The 12,417-nt window shown below is 38.2% G+C and overlaps 1 protein-coding gene across 1 annotated transcript in view; it reads left to right on the plus strand.

Moving 5' to 3' along the window:
* Positions 1–4,454: 4,454 nt before the first annotated feature.
* The window catches only part of RNF43 (ring finger protein 43), a 64,240-nt gene continuing 56,277 nt past the window's right edge, over positions 4,455–12,417 (plus strand). Inside the window, exon 1 of the mRNA XM_065909648.1 lies at positions 4,455–5,299. Coding sequence (XP_065765720.1) covers positions 5,048–5,299 — 252 coding nt within the window. The 5' untranslated portion in view covers positions 4,455–5,047. The remainder of the gene's footprint in view (positions 5,300–12,417) is intronic.

The raw sequence follows: 12,417 nt of genomic DNA on the forward strand, positions 1-12,417 counted from the left end.
TTAGTCAGTAGGGTCTGATACATGCTAACAAGGTTCCTGACTAGCACCTCAGTGTTTTGGCACCTTAAACACAATAAATTTCAGTCCGTCAACAATAAAGTGAGTGTTTCAACTAGACTTGTTGTCTTGCTTGTTTTTACTATTGAATTGGTGATCAATAGAAACCTCATTCATCATGACTGGTAATCATATTAGTAAAGTTCAAAAGGAAATGTGCTCTGTTTTTCAAAGAATCCGACTTCAAAAAGTCCTAAGTTTTCTTCATTTACACTTGAATAGAGATTGAATCCTTAAAAGGCCATTGAGGATAAGGACAGCTCTTAGACATGCTTATAGAAACCTAGGTTTGGGGAAAGAGCCAAAGTCTTCAGGAACTTTAGTCAGTGCAGATGTGAAGGTAGATCCTGAAGGCTGGTCTGTCTCACGTGGAAGGTTGGTGGTAGGTAATGAAGTGGGCCCTTCATTGCTGCAGTGATGCCATCTGTATGCCATCTCTGTGGAAGTTAAAATCGCCCAGGGACGACCCCAAACCTTTGAAGCCAGGGAATAATTTCTCTTGCTTATCAATTCTGCTGACTTTTCTTGTCATTACTGTGTAAATAAGCACAATGTGTCAGTGAACTCAGCCCTGTAGAGCTGTTTGCTTTGATCCCGAGTAGCTCAGGGTACCCAGCCTCATGATACCTGTTATCGTCATTCTCAGATCTCAGGGTTTCCTTAAGAGAGAGCAACCACATCTGTATTTTTTTCCTTTCAACTAAGTATCCATAGTAAGCCTTTTAGGTTGGGTATTTTAATTCCTTTGCAAGTTTCAAGCAGGAATAGGTGAGGCCAAATCAATCAGTAGGTTACTGTTTGTTTAAAGTTTAAAGGTGTTTTTGCATATATCAGATATATAATAATGTATATTTAAAATTTTTTGTTACGCTTTTATATGGAATACATAAAAACATAAAACCATAGCAGACTTTTAAAAAATTCTCTCCAGAAGCATTAGATCTATTCCTGTTCTTTAGGAAAGGAGCTATAAAAGGTCTATATTTGCATTATGTTCTTATGGTCCAACCAATAAAGAAAAAGTGCTGAGTTAAGAATTTACTTTAGAATTTATCTCTCAGCTTTAGGTGTTATTAGGCCTAAAATGCCAAAACTATCCCCATAAACCCTCTTTAAAAATTTGTTAAATTTTTAATTGAAATATAATTGAATTACAATGTGCTAGTTTCAGCGTGCAACAAACTGACTCAGAGATATATATGTATATATATATGTATATATATATGCACCCATTTTTTTTCAGATTCTTTTCTATTATAGTTTATTCCAAGATACAGGTCTTTGTTGTTTGTTTTACACACAGCCGCCGTGTCTGCTGAGCCCAGACTCCCTCATTCACTCCCCTCCACCACTTCCCCCTTGGGTGACCGTAAGTTTGTTTTCCATGTCTGTGAGTCTCTTTCTGTTTTGTAAGTTAAGTTCATTTGTGTCATACTGTAGACTCCACATATGAGTGATATCATCTGATATTTGTGTTTGTCTGGGTTGCTTCACTTAGTATGATAATCTCTAGGTCCATCTATGTTGCTGTAAATGGCGTTATTTCATTCTTTTTTATTGGCCGAGTACTATTCCATTGTATAAATGTACCACATCTTCTTTATCCATTTATCTGTTGATGGACATTTAGGTTGCTTCCATGCCTTGGCTATTGTAAATGGAGCTCCTGTGAACATTGGGGTAAATGTATCTTTTCAAATTAGACTGTAAACCCTCTTTAGGGATAAAATTCTCAAGGTGACTAGGCCACGCATACCTTTTGCCTTCAGAGGCATTATGTCATTTAATCTTCACAACAAACCTACAATGCAGTTATTCTCCACATTTTACAGGTGATCAATTTGCACAATTCTTTTGTACAAGTTAGAAATTGTCTTAAATTTTATGTGCTTCCTACCACAATTTAAAATGTGCTTTTTACCACAAGAAGCATGTAGCATAAATCTTAACCTTTTTTAGGTGTAATGTTAATCATATTCACATCATTGTTCATTTGTACAATTTGGAAAGATTACTGGCCTCAGGTTAAAAATAAAATGTCTGGCCACAGTCAAATACAATCTGGTCATTTTGAAAATTCAAATTTTAGAAACATACATCAAAAACTTTTGCATTCTTTCTAAAGACAACGTTACTAGAAGGGTTATTCACAAATGTGGTAAAAGTTACTAGAAGGATTATTTTTCACAAATGTGGTAATTAAGCAAAAATTAGTTTTCTTTTTGCCTACACTCTTATTAAGCATATATATTTACCCATTTACTTGTATTTACAATATAGACTTACTTTCAGTCTCACATTGAAGGCACAGGTCTGATCCACAGTATTATTTCACATCCCAGGGATGTAAGAAGAAAATAACAGATTCCGGCCCTCCGACATCACCTAACGTAAAAGCTTGGTACAGGCAGAGTTTAGAAAAGAGCTACTGAATTTAAATTTGCAAGAGCTGAAGAAAAACTGCATAAAATGGACAGAATCCTTGCCAGGGTGGCTGACTTAAGGCAGCAATAAATCAGTGAGAACTACAGCACAGGATCACATTATTCTGGCTTTGTGGCCTTTATAGACACTAAAACCCGGAAGAGCAGAAATCCCTTTGAACTTACATTTGCAAAACGTTGTGTCCATTATTTTATCTTCTGGGTTTCTTTCTTTTTTTTTTTTTTTCGTCTTTATTTCCTCATCTCGCCATCTCTCTCTCCTTGGTGCAGAATCTGCTTCCCTATCTGTTCATGTGGCCTTGATTTACGTGTGGGAGCTTGCTCACTCAGAGAAAGGTACTGAGGACTGGGCTGGGTGCAGTTTGGCCGTGGCTCAATAGAGGGAGTTGGGGAGCCGAGAGAAGGGCGAGCTCAGGAACGTGTCTGGGGAAGTGTGCGCGCACCGTGCCCCAGGCAGCCAGGCGGAGGGGGCGGGACGGGGCGGCTGCCTCTGGCTGCTCCACCCTCACTTTGTGTCAGCAGGTAGAGAGCGTGATTGCAGTCCCAGGGGAGGGAGTCCGAGCTAGAACACCAATTACAAACCACAGGCTTCCTCCTCTAGGGAGTTGATCCAGAATTGTCTTTCTGGAAGGGAAGCACTCGAATCCCTCCGAACTTTCCAAGTCTATCCATGATTCAGAGACCTTGCCTTCTCCCTTTGGGATTGTCCGTGTTCCTGGTAGTGAATTGTTGCTGGTGTATTTGCTTCTTTGCTCTTTCAAGATCTCATCATTTTTATATGCGGTTTGGGGAGAAAAAGGACTTTTGTTAGAAAGGAGATTTCAGAAATGGTTTTGGATCCTAAGTGTTTTTAGAGTTCTTGGGGACAGTAGCTCTAACCTTGGAGTAAGTTTCTGCCTTTGACCTGCATGGATTATTTTTTCAGGCTGCGGAATTTCTCGGCTCCTACCTGCAGTGTGGGGCACTTGGTTTGGTTGCAGAGTAAGAAGGTGGAAGAATGAACTATACTTGGTTAAGCAGTTGAAACCTTTTCTTGAGCAGGATCTATAAAAGCATAATTGAATTTGTTTCACCCCCGTGGATTCCAGTGGGCCCGACAGCACAACAGGTTTGCAGATTTCTTTTGAAATTCTTTTTTTTTTCCTCCCTTTGCCTCAGCGAAAGAAAAGAATCTATATAACAGGTTCATATTCAATTGTTTGGCTTTTCAGCACTTATTCTGAAGACTTAATAAGATTTTTTAACTTGACCTCTGAACACAGTGGGCTTTGTGATTGAAGTGCTTTTATATTTACTTAAGGGTGCACATTTTGAAATCTTAGAATAAGATTTTGTTTGTACAAAGACCCAAATTCTCAAGTGTGCCTAGAAATAGCACAAACCTACTCTACTCAGGATTATTTTTACTTTTTCAGGGCATTCTACTTAGAGTCTGTAGGCTAATCATCTCCTTACTCCCCCTATCTTTTATTCCCCACCCCCTCAAGGAATTTGAAAACGTGTTAGGAATAGTCCTTTGTTTTACTATGAACCCAGAAAATTACAGATTATAAGATCTGGATAATAAAGTAGTTTCTAAAAGCATCTCATGGGAAATCACAGTGCTTGGCATTCTCAAGTAGGGGAATAAAAGGTGGAATCCCTAAGAAAGAAAGGAAAATAAAGATAGAAATATGAATTTCTACTGGAAAAGATAATTGGAAAGCCAGCCTTTTCAAATATTCTTCTAATTATGAAAGTTAGAAAAGATTGTGATGCTCAGATTTATCCTGTGAATATGTGAAGACATAAATTAGCACCTAACTTAACGGCAAATCTAGGTAGAAAATTTTAAACTCATAGTATATTTAAGTTCATGAAAAGTGTTATAGGTTCACTGGGCCTGGAACTTTGACTACACTGAAATACGGTTTAATGCTGAAACTTTTATGAATACGTGTAGCATCTTTGGCCATCTCTCAAGGTGTGGTCTGAAATATTGTTCCCTCTCCTTCCCCTTAAAAAAAAAACTCTGTGATTTTTAGTCTTTTTCCATTGACAAGTTTTGTAACTTCCAAGGGCCACCTCTTCATTTTCCGAGCTGGAGTTTTCCACTCTCACCTTTGATGCATGGCCTTAGTCGTTTACTTTGCCTTGTTTTGTTCATTAACATTGGGTTTAGTGGCTCGAGAACTTGTTGCATATGCAAGACCAGCACCAGGTGATCTGACATAATAAAAATTCAGGATGTGACATTCAACCTCAAGCAACATTGAAAATTCCAAAGAGAAGTGCGATATCTTTACTAATCATAGTGAAGATGGGAGAAAATGACATACTTGAAGCAGAAGTAGGCTGACAATAACCTTCTTCCCTGCTTGAGCAGGAATACCACCTGTCCTTGGGAATATACTTTAGAGAAAGGAAGGGCCAAAACTACGACTCGGCTTTCTGAAACTGAAGCAGAAATTTCTTTTCCTCCGTTTGTCTGGATTTGAGAACCTGCGCTTGGTCTTAGCTAGTGGAAGCAGTATGCATGGCCGAAGCGCATCGCTGCAGCTGGTAGCATGAGTGGCGGCCACCAGCCACAGCTGGCTGCCCTCTGGCCCTGGCTCCTGATGGCTACCCTGCAGGCAGGCTTTGGACGCGCGGGACTGGTACTGGCAGCAGCGGTGGAGTCCGAAAGATCAGCTGAGCAGAAGGCTATTATCAGAGTGATCCCCTTGAAAATGGACCCCACAGGAAAACTGAATCTCACTTTGGAAGGCGTGTTTGCTGGTGTTGCTGAAATAACTCCAGCAGAAGGAAAATTAATGCAGGTAAGGGTGACTTTTATTATTTTTCACTTTCCATCTGTTTGAAATATACCTTCCTTCTTTTGTCTTCCAAATCGAATTCCACAGAAGGGTTCTGTGGCTTTCTATTTGTTTCATCTTGTTAAACATGTTGCTTATTGACATTCTAAAGCAAATTCTGAGTTTATACTCGAGAAGAAACATAAATGCTGTATTTTATAAGATCATCTGCTTATTTTTAACTCTGGTATTACACTGCATTACATAATAAGACCTTTCTTTGCAAGTGATATATTCTGGACACTTTTTTTTTAATAGATGAAATATATGGGCTTGTATTTAATTAACTCAAAGAGTGTACTTATATCCTGTTTTAGATTTGAGGTGACCACGAAGGAGGTTGATTTTGATGGTCAGCAGCACCCTGAGGTTCTAGAATGCCTGTGGAGCATATTTGATCACTGTGTCACTTTTAAAATCCAGTCAAGCTTGAATGCTATGGTTGGCCTTATACCGTGTGTGGCACCCTATTGCTAAGCCCAAAATGGAGAGGATTGGATTACAAAATGGACACAAGGTGTAAACCTGCCTCCTGATCACTTTGGACTTGTCTACACTTAATTTTATTATTTTCAAAAATTTTAAATTTAACATCTGTTTTTTAATTGACCCACAGAGTTTTTCAGATACAGTTTCTTAGGCTTTGCGGTTGTGAATTTTGCCTATAACTCATTCATAGCCTACTCTTACATGTGCTTAATTTATGAACTGACTGAGGCCATAGCATTTCATGGATGAATTGCTTATACCCCCCACCCCCACCCTGCAAAGGTAGAGCCTGGGGGGCTCTGCCTTTTTAATGTGGCGTTCTAGTATCTTATTCTATAAAATTATATTACTTGTTGATTAAAATTGATTTTATCAAAGGACATTTCTTGCTGTAGCTCTCAGTCACAGGTGAAAAGGTTGTTAAATATGATTCATCTTAGCATCCAAGCTCAGATTTTTATTGCATGATATGAACAGAACCGAAATATTGTATTAATTTAAATTTTGGTCCACTCAAAGGAAAAAGATGAGAAGATTTAACAAATTACAGAACTCTCTTTGCCCAACATGGAGTTTTATGTATATCACTTAGTGACTCTTCATGATCACTTCTTAGGCAATATTTTGAAGCTGGGATAAGTGAAATGGAAGAAGAATTGGGTGAAAAGGAGGGCTCTGTTGTTTAGAAAAATAGACAGGCAAAAAGAATATATGTGGAAAAAATAGTGTAAGAGTTTTTGGAAAAGAGTGTTTAATTTGAACTTTTAGGACAGACTTAGGAATATCTAAAAGTTGAAACCATAAATCATTTTGAATACAGTTAGAAAGGAAACTTCCTTCCGGACTTTGCCTGGTCAATACCTTGAAGCATGAGGTATGTACCCCATTTTAATTTCTTGCCCTGAGTGATTTCAGTATGGAATCGTATTCTGGTAGCTCTGAGGCCTTGGAAGCTGGACTAAAGCTTTGTGCCTTATTAATGTCCTGTGGCAGCATGTTCAATGGGTTAATTATATGCTGCGCTAAATAGTGTCCTCTTTTATTTTAAATTTTTTGTCTTCTATTATAATACATCTCTACGTAAAGTTTCTGTGTATTCTTAAAGGAAAAGGTATGTAAGAGATGTTAGCTGGCATTCTCTCTGAGATTTATTACTTTGTCAATCTTTATCATATCTTCTCCTATTTTAACCTTTTTCTCATGCTGGTAGGTGTTGCTTAATCCTTTTTTCCCACCTATTAACTTTGAGTCTATCACTGTCCTTTACGTATTGATTCTTCACTTTGTGAAGAGGGAATTTCATTGTTATTTAGCAAGACCTTTCCAGGCTTTCCAGTGGCTAGTTTGCGTCATTGGCAATTTTCAGTCTTTGCTTCACCTTTTCTCTCCATGCAAGCCTCTTCTATGTCAGGGTCAGTAATAAATTTGTATACTAGCTTAGTATTAACCTCTGGAGATTTTCAGTATTGGTCCTGGTTTATTGTCTATTAATCAAGTTTTAATCCACAATAATTACTAAATTTTCTTAATAATCTCTTTTGAGAGACTTAAAAAACTTTTGAATGAGATGCAGCAGTTCTTTTTTATCCACTGTTTGATTAACTCTTTCAAAGAGGTCTAGCGTGTTAGGGACACATGGTGTACACTTCTAGAATCCATGCTGTTAGTTCCTTATCAGATTACGCTGCAACACAGGTTTACTCAACTGTGGTTAACCAGGCCTTCCACTCAGCTCAAGTTCTGTTTAAATGTCCTAGAGCTGTGCTTTGCTGCACTTTAGCTTTCTTGGTGGATATCTGTCCCCCTGGTGTCACAAATCCAAAGACAGTTTTCTCTGTTGGCATTGCAGAATTTTGGATAATTCTATGTGTCCTTCTACCTATGAATTATTCTAGCTGCCTGTTAAGCTTGATTATCTTCAAAGATACAGTTAAGTCTTTGTAAAATTGGGCATGCTATGCGTCAGGAAATGTGAAGTTATGAGGACAATGATTTTAAAAAATAATAATTACCAAGTTATTGTGGTTTCTGTAATTTCCAGAAGTTTCGTAAAATCTGACATGTCGTTACATTTTGTTCAGTTATTTCAGTGTATGTACTATTTCATAAGGACCAAATTAACTGGATTTTCATTTGTATTACAATTTGGATTTTCCTTAAACAAAGAGAAACATCCGTGATAGTGTGCCCCAAATATTATTATTCTCTTTAATAATAAAATAGACCATAGAACTTTCTCCTTAAATAATGTTGTTTGTCTCAGCTTCATCTGATGACTATATATACAAGACCAGGTCTTGGTGAATTTTTGCCCTGATTCTTATTCCTCAGTTTTCTCTTTACCAAGAGTTATATCCATTGTATAGTTATATGTTTAGAGTCTTAAATATAATATTCTCTTTAAAGTACTATAAGAAAGTCAAAATAAAAGAGGAAATGTTGCCTTGGCCATATTTCTTTCATTTCTCAAACCGTCTCTTCTCCATTTCAAAACTCCCCATCTTAGTCTTGACAAAATTATATTGTTTTCCTTCCTATTTGGCCCAAGAGCCGCTTCTCTGCACAACCGTATTATTTCAAATCCCTGTGCGGGTTTGTCATTGTCTTTAAAGTGTCTACTTCTTAGGTTTCCTCTACATTTGCCAAAATCCTGTCTCTCCCTCTTTTCTGATTTCCTGCTACTTTTTAAATCTGTTTCCCATTTAATGTTTATGTTTAGGATAACCTTCTACCACTCTTCTATCTCAGTATTTCCTTAACTAGCCATCCAAAATTCAGGTCCAAAAAATTTTTTTTTATAATTATGAGTATTGATGGATGTTAACTAAGCTTATTGTGGTGATCATTTCACAATATATATCTAAAACTAATACAGTGTTATCTATCAATTATATATCAGAAAGAAAAAACAGAATATGGGGGATACACACACACAAAAATTCATGTCAAGGAAACTAATTACTTGGCAGTGTGATAAAGACACTGGTAGCAATTACACTATTATTCTTATTGTTTTGACCATTCTTTCAAATATACTCTTTTTTTCCTCCTGGTTTATACAACTGTAGAGGGAAAATAAGTTGTAGCTTATGCACTGTCTCATTATCCAGCTTTCTGGTTTGTTAACCTCTTATCAACATTTGTTTATATTATTTCTTAGTGATATTGTTGCTGCCACTTCTAAAAATGATTACAGTCCTGTTTTCTTTCTCAGTTCTTGCTCTTTATTAATAAACGTTACTTAGAGGGACAACCCAAAATTCATTTTCCTTCTCTTCAAAGCAGAAGCCCAAGAGGATCTGAGTGTAGCGCAGGAGAGGTCACTGATTCTTTAAACATCACATTCTTCCTGCTCAGCTGGTTGTCCTGGATTTTCTTAGACTCCAGGTTAAAGTTATGATCAGGATTAGAATGTGTTGCCCTGGGGCTTCAGACCTGCTATGGAAGCTGTGGCAGGGCAGCGTTTGGCCAGCAGCAGGGAGCACCTCCTGGACAAATTCCCCCTCGCACGGTGTCTCTGCTTGCCCCTTCACTTACCTATTAGTCAGCTCATAGTTATCCTATCTTGGCCTTCTTACTTTATTTGTAGTCAGGGCCTGAAGTGAACGTTTTGGGGAGGAGGAGGAAAACTTCAAAGTTTAGTAAGTTTTGGCCAAAGCCAGAGAGACAGTGCTATATGGCAAACTTGCAGTTGACAAAGTGATTAAACTGTAACTAAAGGGACTTGACTTTTAGCTCCAACCCTACCACTCAGTAGTTGGTGACAAAATAGCCTTTCCCTTTCTTGGCTTTATTTATTTATTTTTCTTTCTAGGCTTTAGATTTGCATCTATATAACTGAACCTGGGTTGTGCACTTTACCTGTATCAGCTCCCTGAATCTTCATTATACCTTCAAGAGAGAAATACAGTCCTTTTTTAAAAGATTAGGGCAGATGTTTTTTAATTGTGTTTTTAACTGAAGTGGAGTTAATGTACAATATTATATAAGTTACAGGGCTTCCCTCATAGCTCAGTTGGTAAAGAGTCTACCTGCAATGCAGGAGACCCGGGTTCGAGTCCTGGGTCAGAAAGATCCCCTGGAGAAGGAAATGGCAACCCACCCCTGTATTCTGGCCTGGAGAATCCCATGAACAGAGGAGCCTGGCAGGCTACAGTCCATGGGGTCTCAAGAGTTGGACATGACTGAGCACACACAGGACAGCATATAAGTTACAAATATACAATATAGTGGTTCACAGTTACTGAAGGTATAACTCCATTTATAGTTATGATCAAATATTGGCTATGTTCCCTGCGTTGTACAATATATCCTTGTAGCTTCTTTTATACATTGTAGTTGCACCTCCTACTCGCCTGTATTGCCGCTCCTCCTCCCTTCCCCCACTGGGAGAGGCACTAGTTTGTTCTCTGTGAGTCTGCTTTTTTTGTTGTTGTGTTCACTAGTTGTTGTATTTTTTGATTCCACATCTAAGTGATATCATACAGTAGACATACAGTACTTTTATTTTCATATATTATAGGTAAAGAAACGGAGGCTCAAAGTGAGTCTCAGAGCTATTGGTCAAAGTCTAAAAGTAAGTGGCACAGCTGAAGCTTGAACCCCAGAGATCCTGCTTTGCTCACTCTAAAATTTTGTACATCTAAAATGCTGCAGATGAACACCAGGGTAGGCCTTATATAAATGATGAATTTATTTCCAGAATAGAAGAGTATGCAAATGATGAGTGTTGTTCTCTGCAATTAATCCAAACTATATATATTTCTTCTTTTTCTCTTCATTTGTGCTTCATTTACAAAGATATTGTAAATCAGAATGTGATTTACTTGGTATATCTGTTTTAGTGTAACAATTATCATTACCTGCCTCTTCATTTTATAACAGTAAGTTATTTAACATAGGAACATGAAATAATAAACTTTGAAGTAGCATGCATCTAACTGTCATTGCTCAAGTCAGAGCTTCTTGGAAGCAGAGATTTCAAAGATTTTGTAATTTTGCTTTGAGGCCAGTCTTTAAAAGAAGTATAACTATTTGAAGTACAGTCAACTCTCAGTTATTTATGTTAGTGGGGGTGCAGAAAATTCAGTTAATTGATAACTGACTTTGGCATGTAGTCAGAAGTGTACCATTGGATGTAAGTCCTCTGCACACACAAGCAGGCCTAGGTGCTTGCCCCCTGGCATCCCAGCTTGACTTGGCTTTGTTGTTAGAAGCATAGCACCCAGAAGAGAGAAGGAAGCTGCAGATTGTTTTAATGATAATTTTCCAGGTTAAGGAGATATCTCACTTATGTAAAAGTACCCATCAGACAGATTTGTATATATAATCATTCTGCACTTCATGTGGAAATCCAGCAGAATTGTTATACGTTCCAATTCATAAATCTCTCTGGTTGTAGGAGGTAATGAATGAGCTGTGTGTGCTCTTGGTTATTGCCCCTATCAGGTTATTTAGTGTCCTTTGAGCTGATTCCAGGGGTAGGCATTTCCTTGGTTTTTGTGGTAAACTGTGTGTGTGTGTTGTAATTTTCTTTATCTACAAATTAGTCATAGTTAACTTTTTTTTACAGTTTTAAAGATATCCCTGAGGCTCAAGGTTTTGTTTTTGTTTTCAATTAAAAAAAGCCTTTACATTTTATCCACTGAGAAGTATTTATTGGAACTTTATGTGCTCCCCCCTTCCCTTACTCCCTTCAAATTACTAAGTACAGTAGAGGAAAATATGTTATAAATGAGCAATGTACTATTATAAATGTTCTGTCAGGAACCAGAATTGATAGCAGGGTATTATTGTTAGAGAAGTGTGTGATGATGTTCCATCAAATTTCTGTAGTGCTTTTCTTCCAGGGAGCTTAAAATGATTCACAAATACTTGCAAACCAAATATGGGTGATACTCCCTTTTATAGAAAAGGAAACTTAACGAGAGAGAAAGCAAGTTAATTATCTTAGAACAAAGTCACACAGAAATAAATGGACCCTGTGATTTTGCAGGAGATAGATGAGTAGTCCACTTTTTTTTTTTTTTTAGTAGTCCACTTTTTAAGTTATCCAAGGATGTGCTTTTCTCAGGGAAATCCTCAAAAGCTAAAATATTGTCAATAGCTGAGATATGGGATATGATCCCAGTATCCTCTGTTGGGACCTATGTTGCTCAATTTGGTAATTCAGCTATTGGTGAAGCAGAGTGCCAAATACATGTCTCAAAAAGCCCTCTGAGCTGACTGTGACCTGCATTCATTGTTTTGTTGAGAATTGTTGGAGTGGGAGCCAGAGCCTTTACAATGAGCTGCTGAGGGCCTGCAGGACCTGGCCCGGCACCTGCAGCTCTCACCTCCTCAGCCCTCACTCTGCTCCAGTCGCTGTGACCTTGTCCTTCAGCTGAACCGGGCCTGCTCCCACCTCAGGGCCTTTCCGCTTCCACGTCCCGTGTTCATCCCAGGCACTTTCTTCTCTTAGTCCCTCCAATGTCAGCCCCAAGTGTCAAATCACCTTCTCATGAGGCCTCCCTGGGCCTCCCTGTTCTGAGGGCTCTTCCTGTTTCCCCAGGGCTGGTCTTCTCCGTCGGGCTTTGCTTTTCTTTATAAACTTG

Source organism: Muntiacus reevesi, chromosome 18, assembly GCF_963930625.1.
Source record: "Muntiacus reevesi chromosome 18, mMunRee1.1, whole genome shotgun sequence".
In the NCBI taxonomy this organism is placed as follows: Eukaryota; Metazoa; Chordata; class Mammalia; order Artiodactyla; family Cervidae; genus Muntiacus; species Muntiacus reevesi.